Raw genomic sequence first — 27,046 nt, forward strand, 5'->3', positions numbered from 1 at the left:
TGGAATGCCAAGAATGGTATGGAGTGATAATGGGAGTGAATTTGTGGGACGAGTGATGAAGAATGTATGTGAGGGACTGGACTAGGTATAAGGCAGAAATTCCACGCTGCAAACCACCCCCAATCAGCTGGACTAGTAGAATGCTATAATGGCACATTGAAGCTCAAATTAGCCAAGATCCAAGCGAGTTCTGGTCTTAAATGGCCTGACGCTCTGCCCTTAGCACTCCTATCAACAAGAATGACTGTGCATTCACGAGTGGGACTTAGCCCCTACGAAATCGTGTTTGGCCGCCCGGCCAATATATGGGGAGTGCCAAGACCGACAAAATTCAGTGAGATCGAACATCCAGTACTGCTTGATTATTTGTATGAATTGACGGCTAAATTGCGTGTTTTACACCAACAGGTGCATGATACCCTGCCTCAGGTCTCTGAAGCTCCGGGACACCCCATCAATCCTGGATCATGGGTGCTGGTCAAAAATTTTCAGCGGACCACAAATGATGAGCCCCGCTGGACCGGCCCCCATCTCGTCCTTCTCTCGACGAGATCAGCTGTTCGAGTGAAAGGGAAAAAGAACTGGATACACGGCATTCACTGCAAGAGGGTCCCTTTGCCTTTGCCTTACGACCAGTGGGTCCAGGAAGGGATTGCTGACTCAGAGACTGAGAATGTGCCCCGTTTTCTACCGTTTAGTGATGCACGAGTAAAAGGAACGCTTTCTGAGAAGGAAAGCGATGACATCTTGCAAGAAACTGTACCACCGTCAATTCAATTGGACACTACAGAGCCTGAACTCTTGTTTCAAGACCAAACAGTACCTACAAGAAGTCGGTACAATTTGAGGTCGATAACTATGGACAAATAAAAATTCTTTTTTCTTTGATATTTTTGAGTAGTGCAACTCTCTCTTCCATCTGAGAAACGTTCTTATTTTTGCTTTTTCGAACCGCCATCCGGGTTCAGCTGTAGGGTCGCGGTGCCAAGACTTTGGGGTACAAGCCAGAGACGTTAGGTCAACGGTCTGGTTGGTCTAGGGCGTTCCCTGGACTGACAGGTGTACTCCTTAGCAGAAGACACTCATCCGCCGCGGACAGCACGATTAGAGGATGGAGTTTTTCCAGATGAAGAGACCCGCTGAGGAAATAAATTTTAAGAACAGAATATGTAAAGTAATGAATAGCAAACGTTTTGTAATATTATGTCTGTTTGTCCTATTTAGCATGATGATGTTTTCTATAGGTTATGTATTATTGTCTTTTCAAGTACCGTTTACACCCACTACACAGCCCATACCTCCTCCTACTGTTTCCTCACACTCTTTCCACCCTCTGCCTGAACACGAACAAGCTCGACGTGCTGAGTTCGTAAACAACTCGTTTATTCAACTCCTGCACCAGCACCAACTAGTTATGAATACGACAAATTGCTGGGTGTGTGGTTTGATGCCACATACCATTAATAAGGGTATCCCATATCTAGTGCTGCCGTTTAGCTATAATGGGTCATCATGGGCATTCCAGACTATGTTCCTTTTTGCGCTTGAAACCTACTCCCCGCGACCACCGTGTTCCACTAGACCTAGCACGAACAATAAGGCCTTGATGAAAGGAGTTGCTGATATGAGCAGAGATATCGATGCATATTCATCTATTCCCAAGGATGAGTTGCGAGCTTATGTGGGTTGGAACGCGACGGGGTATAGCATTAGTCTGGGCGAAGAAACAGCGTAAAAGTTCATCCCCGATTTGGGTCGTACCCCACATAGGTCGGTTCTGTTTACAAGGTAATGGTCAGAATCCAAGAGCTCAATTAGGGAAGAGTGACTGTGCTGAAACGTACACTTTCCCATCACAGTTTTACCCTGCGTTTTTGGCTGCCAAGGGTACATACTTTGTTTGTAATGATCGAGCATATACATGGTTGCCCCCTGATTTCTCGGGCAAGTGTTATGTTGCAAATTTGCTACCGCCGACATTTACTGCCGCCTCTGATTATCACAAGACCAGAGTTGTGAGAGGCGTTGTTAGTAAGGAGGATACTGCCGGTCAGGAAGCGGGAGACTTTTTCCTGGGTTTCCTGCCGTTTTTGGGACCAATGGTCAATAGTAGGAACCTGAGACAACTGACTCGTGTAGTTGAAACCACTGTTAATGTAACGGCTGGTGCCCTTGGTAACTTGACAGCTGAGCTCCAAGCGGACAGCCTCATGACGTTGCAGAACCGTATGGTTCTAGATGTCATACTTGCAGACCGTGGTGGGGTATGCAAGGTTATCCAATCAAGCTGTTGTATTTTCATACCAGATAGCGCTCCGACAGTCTATCAAGCCATCTCCAAACTGCATAAGATTTCCAAATCCATTCATGTGGATAAAGGAGACTGGTCGATGACGGGGTGGTTCTGGGGACTGATATCAGCTTGGGGATGGAAGATTCTAATAGTCACTGGGACGATCTTAGCCATTCTTTTCCTGTTCTGTCTATCATGTGTAAGGAAACCTGTATCAAGGGACGAACTAAGCAATAGGATGATGCTACAGCAGCATCTTCATGACTTTATGAATATAGACCTGGACTCAGATTAGTATGAGTATAGTTATTGCCTATGTAAGGGCAAAAGGAGGGTCTTAGGTACTGTAAATTTCGGAACCATGTTGGTAGCATGGTCCTACCCTGCCGATTTTGGTATCAGCGAACCGCAAATGACTAATGCGGTATGTATGAGTGTTTTCGTCATGTTTCACCGATGAATTCACCGCGTACACGATACTACATGTCGAACCCTCGGGTTCCATTTTAAAAGGGTAACCATTTTGTGGTTGCCCTCACATAGGCTGCGCATTGAGGCCATGCCTAGGCCTAAAGGACACGCAATCTTTCCTTGACTTCTGTGAGACCTATGCAAACTGACTCCGCTGCCCGGGGTCAGCCCTGCCCGGCCGGTTCCTTTTACTGCGGCCTTATGGGATTAGCATCAGGGCCCAACACATCATAAAGTCGTGTATCCCACGCGACTCCTGACTAATCCCTTTTACACCTGACTCTGTTTCCTACTTTATGGCTTGTTTTACGAGTAGGAGGTGTCCGTTTTATTGGGGTCTGCTGCTATCTGATGAGGGTTCTGAGCCTCGCTGGGTAAATAATTATGTGCCGACCGAGCTGAAATGTGGGATTATCATCATGACTGTGCTCTTTCTTTGAAGCGAAAATATGTGAACGACCACTTGTAAAATAGGGGCGGTGTTGCCGAGAGCATAATATTCTGTATACAAGAAAAGACTGGTTTTTGGTTAGAGGCAGTCTCCTGAGAACATACATCGTGTTGTACTTCTCGGATACCTGTGATTGGTCTGCAGCCAATAAAGACGATCTTTGACTTCACCTAGAAGACTCTGTGTTTCTGTGGTCCAAGACAGGAAGAACTCGAAGTCTTCGGGTGTGTCCCCTGGCACCGCTGGGTTGGTTCTGAAAAACCCAGTACTTCACTCCTTGCACCACTCTGCAAACGCGCCCCCTGGCGCGTTTGCAGAGGGGGAACTAATTCCCCTTGAAAATTGGGGGTCCCAGGGGGCCAACTAGCCCACCAGGAACCTCCAATATGTGCCGGGGGCAGCGTTGCAGAGAGGTGTAATGAGGCCACGCCCCTTTTTACACCTCTCTGCAACGCAGCTCCATGGCGCTTACTGGAGGTACCTGGTGGGCTAGTTGGCTGCCAGGGGACCTCAGAATTCAAGGGGACTTAATCCCCAATATAAAACGTGCCATGGGGCACGTTTGCACAGTGGTGAAGGTAGGGGGCGGGGCCTGAGGTGATATGTGTGCAAACACGCACTGTGGCGCGTTTTAAATTGGGGAATTCATTCCTCTTCAATCCAGAGGTCCCCTAGGAGCCAACTAGCCCACCAGGTACCTCCACTAAGTGCCACGGAGCTGCATTGCAGAGTGTTGTAAAAAGGGGCGTGGCCTCTGAACACCTCTCTGCAACGCAGCTCCCTGGTGCATACTAGAGATACCTGGTGGGCTAGTTGGCCGCCAGGGGACCTCAGGATTCAAGGGGACTTAATCCCCCAACTTAAAACACGCCACGGGGCGCGTTTGCACAGTGGTGAAGGTAGGGGGCGGGGCCTGAGGTGATATGTGTGCAAACACGCCCTGTGGCTCGTTTTGAGTTGGGGAATTAATTCCTCTTCAATCCAGAGGTCCCATCGGGGCCAACTAGCCCACCAGGTACCTCCAGTAAGCGCCACGGAGCTGCGTTACAGAGTGTTGTAAAAAGGGGTGTGGCCTCTGAACATCTCTCTGCAACTTAAAACGAGCCATAGGGCGTGTTTGCACACATCACCTCAGGCCCCGCCCCCTCCCTTCACCATTGTACAAGTATTCCTCTAAAATCAGCCGAACTACGAATTCCGATTTACTCACCTGTTATCAGGAGAGAACCCAGTGCTGCATCTTTTAGCCCAGCACTGACCCTGAAAAGTAATTCTAAGCGTACTTACCAGTAACTTGTATTTCCTTCCATAGGAATCCATTGTGTGGTTTTCAGCAGAAAAGTTTCTATTTTCACAAACTAAAAATATTCCTAAAAAATCGTCTGTATGACTTAAACACATTCTTTCAACTGTTTACAGGAGATGCACCAGTGCTGGATCCAGGATCCAGTCCTGTGGTTAGAAAAGTAATCCATAAAGTAACTAATTGCATTTGACTAGAAATTCACATTGAGCTCAATGTTGCATTGTGTTTGAAATTGGGTTGCCCATTGCAACAACTGTAACTACTGTACTTAAAATTCTATTGCCTATTTGCAAAGTATTTAAACTAAAGTAATTCATTCTGAGAAAGTATATTTTGTATTGTAATGTATAATGTAATTATAATGTAATTAAAAAAATATCTAAAGATAAATAGTTTAAAAAATGTAGTAAATCAGATTCAAAATAATCAGTATAACAATTAATACATTATAAATTGTCATTTACAAAACCTTTGAAATTCACTGAACAAAACATAGGTTTCAGGCCTGATATAGTTAGGAATTAGCATTTAAAAAACCTTTGAAATGTCATTTGAGATGTCATCAGTGATGTCACTGACCATGTCATGAAAGATGTAATATGTGACATCATCAGCAGTGGATTGCGGGTTCGCGAGATGTAGTTAGTGCAACTAACTATATCGGAGGAATTTCAATGGTTTTGTACGAGTGAAATGTCCAGCTAATTATAACACCCCAAAACCTATGGTCTTTTCAGTGAATTTCTAAGGTTTTTTTAAATGCTGATTCCTAACTATATCAAGCCAGAAACCTATGGTTTTTTCAGTGAATATATATGCAGGAACATTCAAAAGCGGAGGCGTGGTTGTGACTATGGTGAGCAGCAGGCATCCGATGAAGGCTATTCAGCCGAAATGCATTATGCCCTAACTGCTGTCTATTAAAGGTGCTACCTGGATTCCTCGTGGGGTCGCTTCCTTCTGCGTTGTGGAGGGGTTCTGGCATATTGTCACGTCTACCAGAGGCGTGTTAAGTGGCCCCGTTACACAAGCTGGCTGGCGATAATTCTGGCATCTGCGGTTGCAGTTTCTTTTTCTCCATGGTTGTGGATCTACACCAGCCCACCTGAAAGCTTCAGTCTGGCAATGGCCGCTGCTTTGGCAGATCGTGACTTCACGACAGACGTTGTTTCATTGCATTCAACTCTTGGCATACGGGACTTGTTGCCTTGAAGGCTGTAACGAATGCGAGGACCCAGGGAAGCCTAAAAGACTTTATTTGCCTGGTACAACGCGCCAACAGGATCCGGACACAGGACCGCAGGGCCCGAAGGCGCGCCAGTGGGAGCCTGAGGCCTAAAGAGGTGGTCCATGGTAGCAAGATATTCTTGCACCTGTTCGGGAGTCGCCGATGGACCCGGGTAAGGCGGGTAGGCCGAGGGACTCCCAGGCTCCAAAGGAGCTGCAGGGGCAGAACTCCTGTCCCCCTCGTCCGCATCCGAGGACCAACGGGGGGACGTCGGAGAGCGAATTTGCTTCTTCAACTTCTTTTTGTGTCGTATCTTACCCGAATCCGAGGGTGAAGACTTGGAGCCCGAGGAGAGACGACTGCGGCCCCGCGAGCATTCACGGTAATGGTCCCTGGACCTGGAACGGCGCTGAGACGAGTGCCGGACCTCCTGCAGCTTCCAGCGCCGCTCCCTCAAGGCCTTCGGGGCCATGGCCCGACAGTCCCGGCAGGACCGGGAGTCGTGGTCGGTCTCCAGGCAGTAGAGGCAAACATCGTGGGGGTCCGCCACTGACATATTGCGACGGCAGGCCCTACAAGACATAAATCCAGGCATCCCTACGTGCACCAAGGAGAAAAGGAGACAAAAAGTCTTAAAAAGGGTAGTCAAAAAGTGACTAAGGTACGTGCTCTAACCGGATCTGCGCCTGCTGGCGCGGAAAAAGAAAGAACTGACGACAGCGTGCATGGGTGGCGCCTAAGTAGTCTCCGTGACATCATCTCGGCGCTTACAACGCCAGCGACGGACGCGGAGCCGCACGATGCCACCTACTGACACGCAGGGGTACTGCTAGCAAAACTTTCCGGATCCAGTCTGACGCCTGGGGATATTCTAAGGTAAGGAATCTATCACTAACCTGTCTCTTTCAGATATATGCAATTACACTACAATGTGGTTCTAAAGTATCATCCTTCTGGTCACCAAAGACATGATTGCCATAAAGGATGAGGATATCACTCTGCTCTCCAGGCTGAAAGCCAAAAATGTGTTACCACCAGAGTCTAGATAGAGGAAAACTACTTGAATGACTCCTGGCTGCATCAAATGATTCAAGGGAGATGCTGTTGCATGTGCTGGAAATACGTCTGCCTTACTTCACAAATGCAAATGCAGTGTCCTCTTGCCACTGCTGATGAATATATCGTAACAGTTCAGGAGAGCAGTGGAGTTGGCAATTCACTACTGTGTAGCTGTTGCCGGTTATGCTTTTTGCCTACTATCTCAAGTTTCTGGATCTACTAGTCTGGAACTAGGCGACAATTAATGAGACTCTGAATACTGATCCCTTCTGAGCCAGGACGACATTATAGAGAGTAGTGCAGCATGGGACTTAATTCTTGCGGGGGCCCTGGAAAGCTGATTGAAATTTCAGCACGACCCATAGTGTTAATGATTAATGGTGGCTGATGTCTTAAATATACTTGTTCCCAGTTAAAGCGCTCATTGGAGAATGAGCAAACATTATTATTACAATGTAGAGAAATTAAAGACGCCACTGAGAAACGTAATTCCTTATCCTGACCAAACTTCACTGCATCAAAGTATATATTTTGGCAAATGGGATAGCCATAACCTTTGTGCCGGAGAAACCAGTCTGTCGAAATCTAAATCAGGCCGTATGTGTTCTGGTAGCCTATCACTGTTGGGGGTTGCTGATTTCCCAACATTAGAGCATGCCTTACATTTAGACAGTTCTGAAAAACTTCATATAAAAAAGTGGCTCCAACTCATGTCAAGAAGTTGGTCATTCTATGCAGACTCTGTGTCCTCAACACTTAGGGTTTACACTCAGGAGCCAAGCACCGGTTTTGCCTGTGCAGCATCATATACCTGGCTGCAACTCAGTTTCAGGTACAAAGCATCACTGAAAGATATGAACTTGGTACACTGGGTAGGAATTTGATATGATCTGTGAAAGCGCCGTGTTGCAATGTCTAAAATTCTTCCACACTGAAGAAACTCCAGTCACTGACAATGTATATGTTTCTTATATTTGTACTGAAATAATGTTTGCTTTGGAGCACAAATCTGAGAAAAAAATTCAATCTGAAGGTAGTGTCTGCTTAGTAGAAATTCACACCAAACAATAGTCAATTGCGTTTGTAATTAACACTCTCTGCTGCAAACGTGAAGTAACTGTTTTGAGAGGAATAAGGACATAGGTAGCTATAAAATTTACATGAAGAGGCCAATGTCGTACCTGAATTGCGGATATGAATTGAGAGTAAATAAGCAAGTTAAAGGATTAGAGAGAATGACACTTTATTCTATGTTAAAAATCTATTGAGTTTTAGACCTGCAAATTTGAACAAGGAAATGGGTGGAATAAAAGCCTTTGCCCCTTTTGCCATGTAGGCTTAAATCCACTGTTTGAAGAAGTAGCAGTGCCCACATCTCTAAAGGTAATTCTGGTGCAACAGGTGCCATAGAGAGGAAGTAGCTTTCCTATGAAGTCCTGCATCCTAGAGAAACAGCAGGCAGACTAGAACCCTCAGACAAAGCAAAATTAGCTTTTTGCCATGCTTGAAGATCTAAATTTGGTAACATTACGGACCTGATACTGTTGTATTTTTGCATGGCATTTGACACTCTTGCCCATGACCTTTTTATGAACTGCTGCCTAGTAACTGAGGTTGGAGAGGCTACACTAGTAGGCACTAGATATTTTCTCTCCCAGAGAAAACAAGTGGTGCCCTTTGCTCCACTGCGTGCAACTGGGTTTAGTGCAGTATGCTGGAGTGGCACAGATATCAGTTCCATCTTCCAGCATTTTCAATGTGCTGTCAGTGTACTGAGTCATCTTGTCCAGTGTTTCCACCTTTATATGTGCATCTGAAAGCAGAAGAGCAAACAGCGGCTGAAGCTGAACACCAAGAAGATGGGTGAGTGGTGCAGCTGGCTCTGGGAAACAGATCAAAACACCGTGAGTGCCTATCCGATAGGCAGAATGCACAAACTACTAAGAAAGGATGCATCAATAAATGCCCACACTCTTTCTCAAATGAGCTGAGGGAAGATTAATCTTATAGGCTTGGTCAAAGTTGGTTAAAGCCTGCACTGAAATGGGCCGCCTGATTCCAAGTAAAATATCATGCCCTTCAAGTGGTAAATACATTTTCTATGTCCTTAAAGGTAGGAGTTATTTGTCGGCCCTCAGAATAAGAGAGGATATTGATACCACATTATGGACTACTTTTAGAAACAAAGTATCTAGGGACTTCAAAATTAACATTTAAACCTGTCGGTGCTTCATGGCACAACTAATAGTGATGGTAACTAGAGATAGATCTCAAACAAGAATCTGTTTATAAATTACTTTAAAATGTCTTATCTTCCGTCCAAGCTTTTATTACCTCGGAACAACGTGAGAAGAACTGAGGTCTGCTGGGCTAAGGACAGACGAACCGCTGCATCTGCATATACAAGCTTTCTTAACAGTGTCAAGCATGGGAACAGCATACACTCCATTATCTGAAAGTAAAGCAATTTCACACAATTAAAATGTCAGTGTTAGTGTGTTCTCTCACAAAAGACGATATTACAAAGTTCCATTAAAAAAAATAAGTTTCGAAATATCAGGATTGTAGACATTAACATACAATAAAAATCGACATCTAATGATGCTTTTAAAAAAATGACACTACCTCACAGTTATGAACATGAATGACAATGGAAGTAAGGAAACTTGCTACTCTCGTGAAGCCAGTGTTTTTCAGCCTGGTTTGTTTCATAAGGAGCACATAAGAAAATAATTCACTTACCTGTAACTTCAGTTATCCAGTATTGGTATCTTTCTTAGATTCACATGCTTGAATCATTCCCCGTCGTCCAAGTGGGAGTCCCACGGTACCACAGTAAAGCAGTATGCAATAGTATCAGAGGCTTTAATGGCAGTGCACAGACACTTTAATAGCCTATCTAGTTCGTTTTTTCTTTTTTTTTTTTTAAGCGACAAAACTTAAACTATAACCAATAAGGTGTCAGCACCCTCTTAGAACACTCCCAACAGAGGCTGATTCCCTCCGATTGTAAAGCACTAGTGGGAATGAATTATCCAGATCTATAGGGGGGCCTCTAGGGGAAGAGGGTGGATTGCATGTGAATCTTTGAAAGATACCAATACTGAATAACTGCAGTTACAGGTAAGCAGCTTATTTTCTTATCCAGTATTGGATCTGTCATAGATTCTCATACTTGAATCAGAATAGCAAGCAGTGTTGTAGGTAACTTCAGTACCCTTAGAGGACGGTGGGCACAGCGTAATATACCGTTGAGGTAGATGAACATTATATTTATATATATATATTCACTGAAAAAACCATAGGTTTCAGGGGCGTTATATATAGCTGGACTTTTCACTCGTACAAAACCATTAAAATTTCCCCGTTATAGTTAGTTCAGCTAACTATAACTCGCGCGCCCGCAATGCACTGCTGATGACGTCAGATATTACATCACTCATGACATGGTCAGTGACATTACTCATGACATCACTGATGACATCGCTGATGACATCATCCAGTGAATGTGTGTTTTTCTGAAAATTACATATGTTTTATATATGTATATCTCAAGGTCGATAGAAGAATAAATGGGAATATAAGTGTCTAAATGGATGATTTGTTTTTGAAAAATTGATTGTATAACTGACTGATTAAGTGTATCTTAGTGAATACAAGGCTTAGTGAGTAAGGTTTGAATATGTAAATATCTGTATCAGTCTCTCACTTTGTGTATAAGCGGCTGCATGGGTTGGTGAGTAGCTACATGAGTGTCTATATAGGTTATTAGTTGGTTTTTTGAGTATCAGTATGAGTGTCTGTATGGTTCGGGGGGGGGTATTACGTAGTGCATAGGTGCATGAATGAGTGACTCACTGTTTGTATGTGTTGAAGACAGCATGTGTGCAGGACTGTATGGGTGGATGAGTGTGTGCATGGGTGTGTTAGTGAGTGAATGACTGTCTCAATAGTGTCTTTATGAGTAACTACATATGTTTTAAACTAGTATATGTGACTATTGGTGTACATAAGTGAGTATATGTGAGAGTGAGAGATTGAAAGAGTTCCTGTATGAATAAGTATGTGTATTTCTATAAGTGATTGTTTAAAAGACTAAGTATGTGTACATTTCTGTAGAAGTAAGTGTGGTGGTGTGTGTATAACTGTATATGCAAGTAAATGGATGTTTGATTCTTTATTAGCATGAGCGACTATGTGTGTGAGTAACTATGGATGAGTGGCGTTGCGTAACAGGATGTATAGGTGTATGAGTACATATGATGAGTGAGTACATGTATGAGTGACTGTATAGGACGGTTGGTGAATGAGTGGATGTGTATGTGGATCTTAGAATTACTGAATAGGTTGTTGTAACTGGTATTGGTATGTCCATTGTTTTGAAAATTTTAGTTTCTATTTTTGAATGTGTGTATCAAAGGTTATATTAGGGGAAGAGGAGGTCTGCCACTCTATCACAAGGATGATGTCATTTGAGATGTCATCAGTGATGTCATGAGTGATGTCACTGACTATGTCATGAGTGATGTAATATGTGACGTCATCAGCAGTGCATTGCGGGCGCACGAGTTATAGTTGGCTGAACTAACTATAACGGGGAAATTTCAATGGTTTTGTACGAGTGAAAAGTCCAGCTAACTATAACGCCCCTGAAACCTATGGTTTTTTCAGTGAATTTCTAAGGTTTTTTAAGTGCTATTTCCTAACTATAACGTGCCTGAAACCTATGTTTTTTTCAGTGAATTTCAAAGGTTTTTTAAATGCTAATTTCTAACTATGCCTACAGAGACAGGACATGTGAAGAAAGAAGAAAAAACGCACAGAAAGAAAAAAAAGAAATGCAGAAAGAAGCAACAGAAGTCCTCAAAGACGAAGAAAAGTGCAGGAAGAAGGATAACGTGCAGAAATAACAAACAGAAGAGCAGAAAGAAGCCTTGTTGCAAAATCATCCTGTACCCTCAACTTTTTCAGACGGATACTGGTGGTAACTGAGTCTGACTAACCAGTCCTAGAGCCAGTGCTATGTTAAAAGACACTCAGAATACAGTGAAAACATCTACATACACTAGGGAACACTATGCGTTGGGGTCCCCCTGTGATTAGCATGACCTCCTCTGTAAGCCCCTAGTATACAATAGGGCAGGGGATTAAAACTACCTCTTAAAACGCACCACAGGTCGTGTTTGCACACGTCACCTCGGGCCCTGTCCCCTTCCTTCCCCACTGTGTAAACACGCCCTGTGGCCGGTTGAAGTTGGGAGATTAAGTCCCCTTGAATCCTGAGGGTCCCTAGGGTCCAACTAGACCACTAGGTACCTCCAGTAAGCGCCACAGAGCTGCGTTGCAGAGAGATGTAAAAAGGGGCACGGCCTAGACCACCTCTCTGCAACGCAGCGCAGTGGCGCTTACTGGAAGCACCTGGTGGGCTGGTTGGCCCCCAGGGTCCCTCAGGATTGAAGGGGAATTATTTCCCCAACTTAAAACGCGCCGTAGGGGGTGTTTGCACACGTCACCTCAGGCCCCCTCCCCTCCCTTCCCCACTGTGTAAATACGCCCTGTGGCCATTTTTTAAGTTGGGAGATTAAGTCCCCTTGAATCCTGAGGGTCTCTAGGGGCAAAATCACCCACTAGGTACGTCCAGTAAGCGCCATTGCAGAGAGGTGTAAAAAGGGGCACGGTCTGCACCACCTCTCTGCAACGCAGAGCAGTGGCGCTTACTGGAAGCACCTGGTGGGCTAGTTGGCCCCAAGGGTCCCTCAGGATTGAAAGGGAATTATTTCCCCAACTTAAAACGCGCCACAGGGCATGTTTGCACATGTCACCTCAGGCCCCGTCCCCTCCCTTCACCACTGTGTAAACGCGCCCTGTGGCCGTTCTAAGTTGAGAGATTAAGTCCCCTTGAATCGTAAGGGTCCCTAGGGTCAAACTAGCCCACTAGGTACCTCCAGTAAGCGCCACAGAGCTGCGTTGCACAGAGGTGTAAAAAGGGACGTGGCCTCAGAACACCTGTCTGCAACGCAGCTCCCTGGCACATACTGGAGATACCTGTTGGGCTAGTTGGCCCTCAGGGACCCTCAGAATTGAAGGGGAATTAATTTTCCAACTTACAACTGGCCAGGAGGCGCGTTTGCAGAGTGCTGCAAGGAGGGGGAGTGGCCACCGGCGCGATGCCGGTCTTTTATTTATTTTATTCTTTTAAGAAGGAGGGCTGTGTGGCCCCCCCTTCTTTTTCTAATTTATTGGCCCTGGGGACCCCATCCCCCAGGGCCTGCACCCTAATTTTTTTTGTTGAAAAAAATTAATTTGGCCCTCCCCAAGGTCTTAATCGGCCCCGAGCACCGCAACGCCCGGGTCATGGCCTTTTTTTTTTTATTATTCTTTAGGAGGGGGGCTGCGTTGCCCCCCTCCTCAGGCCACTTATGACCCCGGGGACCCCATCCCCTGGGGCCGGCCTTTGTTTTTTATTATTTTAAAAATATATATATTTATAGAAACACCTAGGACATGCTGGACAAACCGTATGTACCTATCACCATGACGATTTGCGTGATATTCATTAAAAGGCGACTATGCATACAATGAATCCACGTGGAATGTATTTACACCGCTAGTGAAGCTCTGACGTGTCTGACGCCCTACCCTGCCTAATCCCGGCGCCCCCGCCGGTGGGTACTCTCCAAGTAGACACCCTTGTCGCTTATTTATACAAAGATGGGTAGCTATTGACGGGCACATTTAATACACACGCACACCAAGCCATTCAAAGGGGATTCGACAAAAATTCGACCAAACTATGCAAGAAACCCCCCTCACGGTTAATAAAAAACACATCCACCGCCGGATGTGTAATACTTTTTATTTTACTCTCTGGAAAGGAGACGAACCTCACTTGAGAGTCACAGCGTGCTCCTGGCTGAGCCCAATGCTGTGTTACACCCACCAGTGCCCACCGAGTGCCACACACCTCTGTGTTGTATTCCACCAGCTAGTGCGTATGCTATGACATTCTCATGACCACCCCGTGAATATGTCATGCCACACTTGCCTTCGCACGGGTTATATTGCCCAATCTAACGTGCCTTCCTCGATGCCTATGTTATTACGGACAGCGCTATGCCATATATATTACAATCTGGGATCCATATCTTTGTCACTGTGCATATGCAATGTTACACTCCCCAGCACATATTTTTATATTACAACTTTAGAGACTAGTTAGGTTACACAACACTGCCCTGTGCATATTACACTCCAAGGCGCATAACGCATAGCACGCGCTAGTGCCTGTGCTATCTCGCGTTCTCCAATTAATCTGTCATTGGCACAATGTATTGCATATTATATTTTACGCCCCGGTTCATCTTATATTACATTTTTTGGTGCATAGTTTATACCATATACTATATCTTGTTTTCATTTTCAATCGTGCTCTCAGGACTATGTTCTATATAACACTGCGTCCACCTACCCTTTTCACGGGCATTACATTTTGCGATGGGGGGTGGAGGGTCAGGGGGTGTTTCTCCCAAGGGAGCCCAGAGTCACAGTCACAAACGTCCTCTTCTTCCTGAATAAAAGTGAGATTATGCTGCATACTTGTTCATATTTTAAGTAGTTTGCACAGACACACATTTTAAAAACAATAAAGTTCCTAATACCCACCTTCTCTGAACAGTTAGCTTGCTGCCCCATCCACCTCCTCCCTATCCTCTGTTGTCTGAATCCATGGACTAGCCTCCTCCCTCCTGCCATGCATGGTCTGATGTGCTGCCACTGCACTCCATTTAGCATGATGTACCAGTCCACTCCTCCTGCCCTCCATTGCCCAATTCTATGGCCCATCATTGACCTCCTGCTTAGCCTCTGTGCTTAGCTTGCTGCCCCTATTCTCCTTCCCCCTGCCCTCCGATGTCTTTGTGCATGCCACTCCTATCTACTCTGAGTGTTATGTTGAGCTGCCACTCCCCTCCCACCTGCCTAGCATTGTCAGATGACTGCAACCTGTCCCTGCCACCTCCACCCTGCCTGTCCACATGCCATGCCCCTATCCCCTTCCTCCTGTCCTCCATTGTCCATTTTATGCCACACCCTTCTGCCCTCCCTGGTCTGTTGTGCTGCAACTGCTCCTCCTGCCTGCCCCGCGCAGTCTGTTGTGAGGCCCCTTCCCCTCAACTCTCGTCTGTGCCCAGGTCCTGACCCTCCCTTCTATCCTCCATGATCCTTTGTGCATGCCCCTGCCCCCTCCTTCTTGCTCATCATAGCCATTGTGCTGCCACTAACCCTCCCGCTTGCCATGCATGGCCTTCTGTGCTGCCATGGCCACTCCCACCTACCCTGTGTGGTCAGCTAGCTGCCCCTGAACCCCTCCCACCTTCCCTCCATGGTCTGTGTGTATGCCATCATAGTCTCATTGTTGCTCTCCATGGTGTGTCTTGTTTCTAGTGCCCATCCTGCCTGACCTCCATGGTCATCTTGCTGCTCCTGCCCTGCCACCTTGCCCCCAGCCCTCTGTTTCCATGTGCAGACCCCTATTCCCTCCCTCCTGGCTTGTCTGTTCAATTGTAATGCCCCTGATCTGTCCCTCCTGCCCTTTATGGTCTGTTATGCTGCAGCTTTCTCTCCTGTCTGTCCATTATGGTCAGCTAGCTACCATTGCCTCTTTCCCCTCTGTTCTCTGTTGTCCATGTGCATGGTCCTGTCCCCTCCCTATTGCTTTCTATGGATTGTTGTGCTGCACTCCCGTCCCGCATGCCCTGTGTGGTGTATTGTGCTGCTGCAAACCCTGATGCCTGCCCTGTAGGGTCAGTTTGGTGCACCTCTCCATGTCCCTCCTGTTCTCTGTTATCCGAGTCCATGTCCCTACCCCAATTCCTCCTGCCTACCATGATTCAATGTACCATACTTGCGAACATTTTGAACTTGGTAAGAGGAAGATTTTGAAAAAAAAAACTGGGGTATTGATTTTCCCCTTTGAGGTACATTGAAAAAGAGGAGATTGTAGACAGGAGACAAATCAAATAAAGCCCATTTGAGCTTAAAAACTAGCCGAAGCCCTAAGCACCCACAACCTACCTGATTTCCCGGGTCCAGCAAGCCATTGTAAACGGGGTGCAGACGCTGTATGTTTCTTCCGCCAGGCCCACGCCATCGGCCGCAGCAGGGGGAACTACAGCTCCCGTGAGTCCCTGCGGTGCAGCACACTTCCGGACATCAGCGCGCCCGGAGGCGCTTTAAAAGCATTGGCTCCCTCGGTGGAGCGGGGGACACTAGCCGAAGCCCTAAGCACCCACAACCTACCTGATTTCCCGGGTCCAGCAAGCCATTGTAAACGGGGTGCAGACGCTGTATGTTTCTTCCGCCAGGCCCACGCCATCGGCCGCAGCAGGGGGAACTACAGCTCACGTGAGTCCCTGCGGTGCAGCACACTTCCGGACATCAGCGCGCCCGGAGGCGCTTTAAAAGCATTGGCTCCCTCGGTGGAGCGGGGGACACTAGCCGAAGCCCTAAGCACCCACAACCTACCTGATTTCCCGGGTCCAGCAAGCCATTGTAAACGGGGTGCAGACGCTGTATGTTTCTTCCGCCAGGCCCACGCCATCGGCCGCAGCAGGGGGAACTACAGCTCCCGTGAGTCCCTGTGGTGCAGCACACTTCCGGACATCAGCGCGCCCGGAGGCGCTTTAAAAGCATTGGCTCCCTCGGTGGAGCGGGGGACACTAGCCGAAGCCCTAAGCACCCACAACCTACCTGATTTCCCGGGTCCAGCAAGCCATTGTAAACGGGGTGCAGACGCTGTATGTTTCTTCCGCCAGGCCCACGCCATCGGCCGCAGCAGGGGGAACTACAGCTCCCGTGAGTCCCTGCGGTGCAGCACACTTCCGGACATCAGCGCGCCCGGAGGCGCTTTAAAAGCATTGGCTCCCTCGGTGGAGCGGGGGACACTAGCCGAAGCCCTAAGCACCCACAACCTACCTGATTTCCCGGGTCCAGCAAGCCATTGTAAACGGGGTGCAGACGCTGTAGGTTTCTTCCGCCAGGCCCACACCATCGGCCGCAGCAGGGGGAACTACAGCTCCCGTGAGTCCCTGCGGTGCAGCACACTTCCGGACATCAGCGCGCCCGGAGGCGCTTTAAAAGCATTGGCTCCCTCCGCGTCGCGGGACGCCCGCGGGCGACGACGGGCTGAGCCCGGGCAGAGGGCGGGCCGTCTGTGGCCGTCCGGGGCCGGAGGAGGCAGGGTCGGGCAACATTTCTTGGCCGTGAAATCTGGGTTAGTCTGGACTTTAATTCTCCACTGACAACGAGTCGTGTCTTTTATTTGTTATATAGTATTCAGCCACAAGCTATTCATAGAGTGTTCTATCTTTTTATTCTTGATTGCTTAGTATTTAGCTATTGTTTTATAGGGGATTCTATTAGTACTGTACCAGCCTGTTAGCCACCACCCGAGTTATGGGGAAACACTCTAAAACCTCTTCGAGTCGTCCTATGACTAGACAACTAGCCAACTCGAATCCCCCGCTCCCAAGTCTGACAGCGATAGATAAAATGCTGCAGAAAACAATTGGGGTGGTTGCTACAGCCATTGAAAACACGGAAAGACGGCTGTCCATCACTCCTGCATTTACTATGGCACCCCCACATGATGGTTCGGATGATATGTCCACATACCAGGTGGATATGGAAGCTATGTCATCTATGTTGCCATCTTTTACCCACTTACCTTGTGCACAGGTGATTTTAGATGAGCCAGAGCTGCCGGAAGCCGGTCCATTATCATCCTCCTTTGTTTCCATAGTGGCCCCCAAGAAGCAGGCAAAGTCAAAGAAAAATAAACAGAAAATTAAAAAAAGGACTTTAAACTCTGCCCCTCCTGCAGCTGGGCCTGCCCCTCCAGTCCTGGCTCAACATCCTCCCATTTCTAATCCACCGGTTTGGGCTTCTAACCTACTAATAGATCTACAGTCGCATATAGATCAGTCCCTAAACCTTCTTTTAAAAACCCTGTCATCTAAAATAGACAGGTTGGTATCCCTTATCAATACCAAAGGTATTGGGAAGCAGCAGCCAAACCATGATCCACTGCACAACTCTCGCAGTACGGAAGGTATTAGCACCCAAGCTATGATTAATAACCCTACTCCTCAGGATCAGCCTAGTTCCCGCTCACTCCCCACTCCCTCTACTTCAGCACAGCCACTCGTGGCGCCACTAATTGCCCCTCCTCTTTTTACTGGTCCCCCTATACCCCTGAACGTCCCCCGAGTCTCTATTGTCTCATCAGCTTGTGATCAGTTCCAGAGTAATAAGGATCATAGCTCACGGAGCTCTGGTGGGGGTAGGCCTCTCCCCAATATGGGTGGGAACTTAGCCTCTTGGAACCTGGCTGATCCCTCTCCACTTGTACAGCTCCCCCCCGAGTCAGCTCCGTATGTGATTGTGCTTACAGGAGTTCCTCCTTTATCTAATGCCAAGGGGGAAACTTACCATGAACTAAAAAACAAAGTCACCCATTGGTTGTCTAAAAATAGACCTTTGAATGGAGTTGGCAGAGGGGAAATCCTGTTTGTTCGCAGGGTTAGCTGGCTAGGGACTCGCCCAAAGGACATCAGTGGGGATTGTGTTTTGATTAATTTTAGGGACCCCAGAGTAGTGGGACATATACTGGATCTGGGTGGGAAGTTTAAACTAGGTTCCATTGATAATTCTCATTTGGGGTATTTTTATTCCCATCCCAATGTTTTGAACCCTGTGGAACTTCCATACTCTCACCAAGCATCTCATAATTCCTATTTTAATATCCCGGTTGCCAACCGTTTTGATGTGCTTGGTTCCGTGGATTGACCATCATCCCGGAGGCACATCAAGGGAAGGCACATGCACACGGAGGGGAACCCTGGTAGAGAGGACCATGGTGTGGTGATGGATCTCCCCTTGGTCGCACCTGATATCGGGAGAGGACTTACTCCCTCCTTTCTTTTCCATCTGAATAACAGTTCTACGGAAGGACACCCTGAGTTGGGCCCCCCTGAACATACTGCTCCCCATGAGTCCCATACTTCTCTCCCCTTGGTGGCTTCGGTACAGTCCAGTGAGGGTGGGTTACGCAGCTTTTTTTACTCCCGCGGTCCAAGGCACCAGGGGCAGACCTTCGGGGGGGTTAGCTATCTGGGTTGCAACTCATTTAGGTTGCTCTGTAAAGTCTATAGACACAAAGTCCCCTGATATCCTGTGCCTGCTACTTACCTTCCCTGCCGGGTACTCGCTGGTAGTACTAAATGTCTATCTGCGTCCTTATCCGGTACAGCTGGGTTTGTTGATTTTGGGGGCTCTAGATGAAGTACTACACTCCCTTCCCCCTGCGTCCCACAAACTATTAGGTGCGGATTTTAACTGTCACTATGAACCCCTCCCTGGGATCCCTCCTCTTACTTGTGATGAGGACGAAAACTATAAAATCCCAGATCTAACCATCTACACGGCCAAGCGTCTTCTCCCACTAGCCCTCGAGATCAATAAGCTAGCCATTGCACATTCCCTGAGGGCCTGTAATGGTAGATTGTGCCCTGATGTACCGGGAGCTTTCACCTTCAATAGACCCGGGAGTTGCTCGACTATCGACTATATCCTGGTGAACGTGGAATTTTGGGGCTATTTATAGCAGCATTTTCTGTTATTCCGCGGGTCGATAGCGACCATAACTTATTGTCATTGGAATTGGTAAATAATATCGGTGGTAGTGCAGGCCCACACGGCCTGTCACCACCTAATAGCGAGAATTTGGTCCTAGCTGCAGGAGGTAGACGGATTAGGTGGGCAAGGGTTGTGACCGATGAAATAAAGCTTGCAGCTTTATATAGCAGTGTCACTCGCTCCCTGGAGGCGGTCTCCCTCCTATTGAGCCCCAATCGGGATATTGAGCAGAACCATCTCCTAGATTTCCAAAACATCCATAAGGAACTCCTCGGCAGCCTGGTTGGTTTTTTTTACAGTGCCTCTGTCTCAAGGCCAACGGCCCCAAGGCCTGAGCATTGGTACAATGGTTCCTGTAGGCTGGCCAAGACTGCCCTGATTAAGGAGATAAAAAATGGTACACTGTCTAGTATCCAGGCTGCGAGGGCCTTTTATAAAAATCTGATTAAGGAGGCAAAATCTGAGTGGGAGGATCTCAGGTGGCAAAACATGAAACAAGCATTAGCAGACCATGACTCGAGGGCCTTCTGGAATATTGTTCGAACTGGTACGGCAGCTTGTAGCCCCGCTATCATTCCCAACCTCAGTGAGGAGGTCTGGCTCGCCCACTTTAAACCCCTATATTCTCTTAGTGACCCTAGGGGAGGTTCTGATCTGGTAACCCCGCCTAATGTTATTCTAATGAATCAGATGGACCAAGATGATTCTGTGAGTCGATCTTTCTCCCTCTCAGAAATAGAGTTGGCCTTTAGCACCTTAGCTGTAGGGAAGGCTCCGGGGCTTGACAGGATCCCTGGTGATCTGTTTAGAAGTGAATTTAAAATTTGGGCCCCCTACATTTTGGTATACTTCAATGCCATTTTACAGGGCCTTGAGATCCCGGATACCTGGTTGGGTGCAGAAATTATACCTATTCATAAAAAATCTTCCCCCCTGGACCCAGCCAATTATCGCCCCATAAGTTTGATTGACGTTTTACAGAAGCTGTTTGCCCGAGTCCTTTTAACAAGGTTGCAGTCCTGGATAGAGGACCATCAAATCCTAACCTCGCTCCAGGCAGGGTTTCGAGCAAAGGTATCTACCATTGACCAATTGTTTAGGCTTCAGTTGATTCATTGGAAGACAGTCAGCATGGGTGCTGGTAATCTCTACTTGATCTTTGTGGACCTTCGGTCCGCATTCGATACGGTCCAAAGGGAAAAATTATGGTTTCTGTTATTAGAGATGGGTGTTCCCCCCTACCTTTGCCATCTATTCAAACGCCTACACCAGGGCACTTATGCAAGGGTGAGATTTGGGAGATGTGGGGAAATTTCAGGGCCATTTCCGAGTTGAAAAGGGTGTGCGGCAGGGTTGTGTCCTGGCCCCCACCCTTTTCTCCCTTTTTATTAATGGGATGATTGAGCATCTCCTGCGCGCCGCTAATTTGGATTCCCCTATCCTTGCGGGGCGTAAGATACCGGCCCTAATGTTCGCGGATGACACGCTCCTGTTATCTAAATCTTTTATGGGCGTCCAGCGTACATTGGAGGCCTTTTGCTCTTTCTGCACAAAAAGGGACCTGGAACTGAACCTATCTAAAACTAAATTTGTGGTTTTCAGCTCCAACTCAATCAACTGTCCCCACCCTAAGATGGGAGATGTAGAGCTAGATAGGGTCTCTACCTTTGATTACTTGGGGGTGACCCTCAATGATAAAATGAAATGGGGGTCCCATATGGCGAAGGCAAACCTGAAGCTAGCACAATCAGTGGGGGGTTTACTGAAGGTCTTTAATAACACTTCTTCCAAACCTCTGGGCCCCCCCATGGAAATCTACAAATCCCAAGCAAGAGGGGGCGCGCTATATGGCGCTGAGCTTTGGGGGCATTCTATTCCTGCTTCTTTATCGGTAATTGAGAATTCCGTTATCAGGCGACTGTTGAAATTACCTGCAAGCACCCCCTTAATTCCCTTGAGATGGGATTTAGGTTTAGTTCCTATAGAAGAAATTGCCCTGAATCGACCTCTCCTGTATTGGAGACGACTCTGGTCAACACACGAGCTTGCAAGCTATAGGCACGACCTGGGTGATATACTGGCAAGGGGAAAACTGGAAAAAATCCCTTGGTTAACTTATGTTAAGACCCTTTGTTATTCCATAGGGAAGGGGGACCTTTGGTCCGCCCCGGAAGAGACAAGCCGCACACTATCTAAGAAATCTTTGAGTGAGGCCCTGCACTTGTATCGGAAGGAAATTTTATTACATTCCTCTCTGGGTAGGCTCACTGATACCTTCCTGGATATTAAGTTCAGCCCCCAGTACGAAACCTTCTTGGATGTTATCCAACCCCCCTTGGCAAAGAAACTTTACATACAGTTTCGACACAGCTCGCTACCTCTGAGGGCTTTTACATGTAGATGGTCTAATGCATCTGATCGATCAAGCACGTGTCCTGTATGTACTGATATTCGTGAAACAGAGATGCATGTCGTTCTTTTTTGCCCTCTATATATCAAGGCTAGGAAGAAGTGGATCATTCAGCTCTGTAAGTCTAGGGGCCTTAGGGACTACCAGGTAGTGTTTAGAATTTTGAAGTACGATACTACCCCATTGATAGTGTTTGCGATGGCCAAATATCTTCTTTCTATGTGGCTCACCAGGTCTAAAAAACGCCTTCTGCCCCACAACCCTCTTGATTCCAGTATTACTATCATTGTCACTTTAGAATCTTGTGGTGTAGTGAGATCACTTTGGGCTTTGGTCACAGCTCTAACAAATTTGCTTCCTGTGGAAATAATTTGTTTTCATTTCTCTGTGCAATTTTTTTAGTATAAAAATGTTAATGTTTTGATGGATTACACTCTATCTAATGTTTATTTAATCATGTTTTATTGTACAGAATTATTTATGTCTTTTTATGGTATCATACCGAAATAAAAGCTTTTGACTGACTGACTGACTGGCTTAAAAACATTGGACGTTTCCTGGCTGAAACGGGTCTGTTGGCATGTATAGTTGTACTACCACTGCCTCTTCCTTCTGCCCACAATGGTCTATTATATTGCCACAGCCTCTCTTGCCAGTCCTGTATTGTTGGTTTGTTGCCCCTGCCCCCCTTTCCACTGCCCTCCATAGTCTGTTGTGCTGCCACTGCCCTTCCTGCCTGCCCAGTGTGGTCAAATTGTTGCCTCTGCACTCTCCTACCTGCCTTCAATTTTCAGAGTCCGTGCCCTTGCCATCGGCCTCTCAACAGTATCCCAATGAACAACTAGATTGCTAACATTCTATATTTATTACAAAAGTGTGGAACGCCTGACGTCATCTTGATGTAATCAAAACTGTAATACCTAGAGCATTTCCTTTAGAAATTACATACATGAGAGGGTCTTATTTGCATCAAAATTATGGTTAGTGCTCTAAAACACTAAAATGAGGACATATTTTCGGAGTTTTCAAATAGCGACAAAGAACTTTTAAATTATTTGTAATCTTTATTTTTTTTACCCAGTTGACCACTTGATTAAATGTTGCACCTAGGGGAGAGGATGTGGTGTTTCTTCCAGAGTTGCAGACTTTGCAACTGGGGAACCAGGTTGGAGTTTCTGCTTCAGCTCAACATTCTGTGATTCTGGTCAAATCACTTAATCTCCCCATGTCTACAACCAAAATGAATTTGATCTTGTGTGATGTAACCAATGCTCATGTAAAGCACTCCAATACCTGACAAGTCTGCACTATATAAAACTGCAAATACACAAAAAATGTGTTTTGCACACTTCTGTCATTGGGCTACATGTGGGCTACATCTGGGTGATATTTGGGCTACATTTGGGCTCTTTTGTCTCTGGTGGCCATCTTGGGAGATTTATTTGTTATGAAGTTTCCTAATTTCCTCATTTACTGCAGTCTCCTCAGTAGGAAATACTTTCAGTTTTTTTTTCGGTTCCATCAAGAAGGCATTCAGATGTGTCACACATTTGCCATAAATTCAGAATGTTAGCACTCTAGTTGCTCATTAGATCACTGTAGTAAAGCTACTGCTCACCAGGGAAGTCTGCTGCTGGTACTCAAAGTGCATGTTTCAGTCTGCATGTCAGAATTTTTTTATGAAATGGAAGAGGATTTGAGAAGTCAAAATGTGCTCTGATTTTTCTTTCTGCAGCACTAATCATAATTTCTATGGCCAAATGAACCCCCTCATTTTGTTCCTTTGTAAATTAAATGTTTTAAGTGTTACCACTTTATTCCAATCAAGATGGCTTCAGATGTGCAAAACTTTTGTCATAAGTAAGACTGTTAGTGCTCTAGTTGTTCGTTAGAACACTCTGGGACATTCTGTCATTGGGCTACACTTGGGCTACATCTGGGTGATATTTGGGCTAAATTGGGCTCTTTTGTCTCTGGTGGCCATTTTGGGAGACTTATTTGTTATGAAGTTTCCTAATTTCCTCGTTTACTACAGTCTCCTCAGTAGGAAATACTTTCAGTTTTTTACTTTGATTCCATCAAAAAGGCATTCAGATGTGTCACACATTTGCCATAAATTCAGAATGTTAGCACTCTAGTTGCTTATTAGATCACTATAGTAAAGCTAATGCTCACCAGGGTAGTCTGCTGCTGGTATTGAAAGTGCATGTTTCAGTCTGCATGTCAGAATTTTTTAATGAAATAGAAGAGGATTTGAGAAGTCACTCAAAATGTGCCCTAATTTTTCTTTCTGCAGCACTAATCATACTTTCAATGGCAAAATGAACCCCCTCATTGTGTTCCTTTTTAAATTAAATATTTTAAGAGTTACCACTTTATTCCATTCAAGATGGCTTCAGGTGTGCAATACGTTTGTCATAAGTAGGACTGTTAGCGCTCTAGTTGTTCTTTAGAACACTCTGGGAAGCTGCAGTAGAACACAAAGGAATCAACTGACAGTTTCTGCCCTTGTTGGATGTACATGTTTTACTGAGAATGTCAGACTTCATTCTCACATGACTGAGAAAGATAATGTCAATTTACAGAAAATATGCTCTCAGTTTAGCTTATAGATCACTTTCCAAACCTCTGTGGGAAAAGCATGAGAAAATGGTTTTCTCTCAAATATGATTCATGATATCACAGAAAAAGGCTTTTTCACATGGTAAAATCACCTTAGAACACACCACAATTCCTAAAATGAGTATGGTACCATCAAATAATGATTTATAATGTAACTAAAGTCTTAAAACCTTCTATTAACTGCAATGCTTTTTAATGAGGTGCTATCATGTATATTGGTCCCAAGATGGCTGCCAACACTTCTTGGATGAAGTGCTGACAGCTAATCAGATCTCACGATGAGATGTGAGGTTAGGCTCCGCCCAGATATATATGTGATTTTGATTTTCTCAGGAACTACTGAACAGATTGACACCATATATGCAAAAGGCACATGCCTGACCTGAGGACTACCTCTTTGCCAAATTTCATGTAATTCTGTTCAGCCGTTCGGGCTGTACCTTCGACTAAAGGTCCTATGGGAAAATGCGTTTTGGGACCCTCCTTTTTTCTCAGCCCCCGCTTGACGAATCACCCAGAGACTTTCAGGGTAGGAGCTGAGCGGAGCGCCCCATTAGTTTTGAAAATTTCACGAAGATAAGTCAACCGGCGCCAAAGTTATTAAAAATAGAATTTTCAGATTTCCTATGGGAACTCGGTCCTAACTATAACTATCTACTGGCGACCGCCAGTAGATTATATATATATATATATATATATTACCTACTGGCGGTCGCCAGTAGGTAGTTTTAGTTAGGACTTAGTTACCATAGTAAAATCGCAACAGTCTATTCCCAATAACTTTGGCGCCGATTGACGAATCTTCGCCAAATTTTTAAAACGTATGGCCCGCTCCGGCCGGCTCCTATCCTGAAAGTTTCGGGGTGATTCGGCAAGCAGGGGCCGGGAAAAAAGGGGGGTCCCAAAAGGTGTTTTCTCCATGCAATTTTCCATAGAAAACTTTAGACACGGCTACAGCCCGAACTGCTGAACAGAATTGCACCAAATTTGGCAAAAAGGTAGCCCTTGGTTCAGAAAGAGCCCATTTTGTTAAATGGTGTAAATCCGTTCAGTAGTTGCTAATAAAATCAAAATTAAAAAAATATCGATATCTATTGGATCCACGCACCCTCCCGATCACAAGCTTCATGCTTATTGGCTGTCAACACTCCAAACCAGGAAGTGTTGGCAGCCATCTTGTGCCTCGGTGAAGGCACAAGAAAAGAGAAAAACAAACGTGCAAAACACGAAAAGGGGGCAGGATAGAAATACCCTGACCCCGTAGGCCTGCTTAGGGGGTCCCACAAGGACCCCCAGGTCCCAAAAACTCGCGAGATGCGCGCTGGATCCGTGGATCCATCCGCGAAAATAAAAAAAAAAGTGTGGGCTCCCGCACTTCGTTTAAATAAAGCTCCCGGTAGGCCAGGTCCCGGTGGCAGAAAAAAAAAGTGTGGGGGGCCCCAATTCCCCACACACTGCCCCGGACCGCCACCCCCCGGGGCTTTGCACAATGATTTGGTGGGGCACATGACTCCCCGCAGCCCTGGGGACCGCCACCCCCTGGGGCTTTCATTTTTTACGTGGGGGGCATGCAAGCCCCCCCTCAAGCCCCGGGGATCGCCCCCCCCCCCCCCGGGGCTTTTTAAAAGTATTTGCGGGTGCTCATGGCCACCCCGAGCCCCGGGGACCACCACCTCCCCGGGGCTTTGCACATATTGGGAGGGGGGCCGCGCGGCCCCCCTCCTGGAGCCCTGTCATGGCCCTAGGGACCACCACCCCCCAGTGTCCCGGGGTGCCTACCCCCGGGACACTGCTGTTTGCTACGGCAGGTCGGGAGCCTCGCGGCTCCCTCCCTGCCATAGCAAACTGCTTTGGGTATTGGAAGATAGAGCAGGAAACCTACACTCTCTTCCAAAAACCAAAGCCGATTGCTTTTTCACACGGGGAGCTGCATCTTAGCTGCTCCCCGTGAGGAAAAGCAATGCCGGCTCCCGCAGGGAGCGGGCGGGACCGTGTGGGGATTGGGGACCCCCTCCACGGTCCCCAACGGATAGGGCCAGCCCCGGGGATAGGGTCCCCGAGGCCATAAGTGGCCCAGGAGGGGGGCCAACCGGGAGGGGGGCCACGTGGCCCCCCTCCTCAATAATTAAAAAAAACAAAGGCCGGCCACGGGGGATGGGGTCCCCGGGGCCATGAATGGCCTGAGGGGGGCAACGCAGCCCCCCTCCAAGTAAGTTTAATAATAAAAACTGGCCATGCCGCGGGGGATGGGGTCCCCGGGGCGATTATGGCTTCGGGAGGCGGGCCACGCGGCCCCCTTCCAATTTAAACAAAATAAATAAATAGGGGTCAGGCCCTGGGGGGATGGGGTCCCTGGGGCCAATAAAATAGGAAAAGAAGGGGGGCCACACAGCCTCCCTTCTTAAAAATATATATTTTTTTTAAATGACCGGCATTGCGCCGGATGCACCGCCCCCTCTGCAAACGCGCCCCCTCACGCGTTTCCAGATGAGGAACCAATTCCACTTGAATAC

At 46.7% G+C, this 27,046-nt stretch overlaps 1 protein-coding gene across 4 annotated transcripts in view; it reads right to left on the reverse strand.

Moving 5' to 3' along the window:
- Positions 1-27,046, reverse strand: part of RTTN (rotatin) — a 1,165,399-nt gene that overhangs the window by 659,395 nt on the left and 478,958 nt on the right. For all 4 annotated transcript variants that reach the window (XR_014961587.1, XM_085605903.1, XM_085605904.1 and 1 more), the window contains exon 22: positions 9,143-9,260. Coding sequence is in view for 3 of the 4 variants with exons in the window: in XM_085605903.1 (XP_085462029.1) it covers positions 9,143-9,260 (118 nt within the window). In the remaining variant the exon portion in view is untranslated. The remainder of the gene's footprint in view (positions 1-9,142; positions 9,261-27,046) is intronic.

The sequence above is a fragment of the Triturus cristatus genome, chromosome 5_1 (genome assembly GCF_964204655.1).
Source record: "Triturus cristatus chromosome 5_1, aTriCri1.1, whole genome shotgun sequence".
In the NCBI taxonomy this organism is placed as follows: domain Eukaryota; kingdom Metazoa; phylum Chordata; class Amphibia; order Caudata; family Salamandridae; genus Triturus; species Triturus cristatus.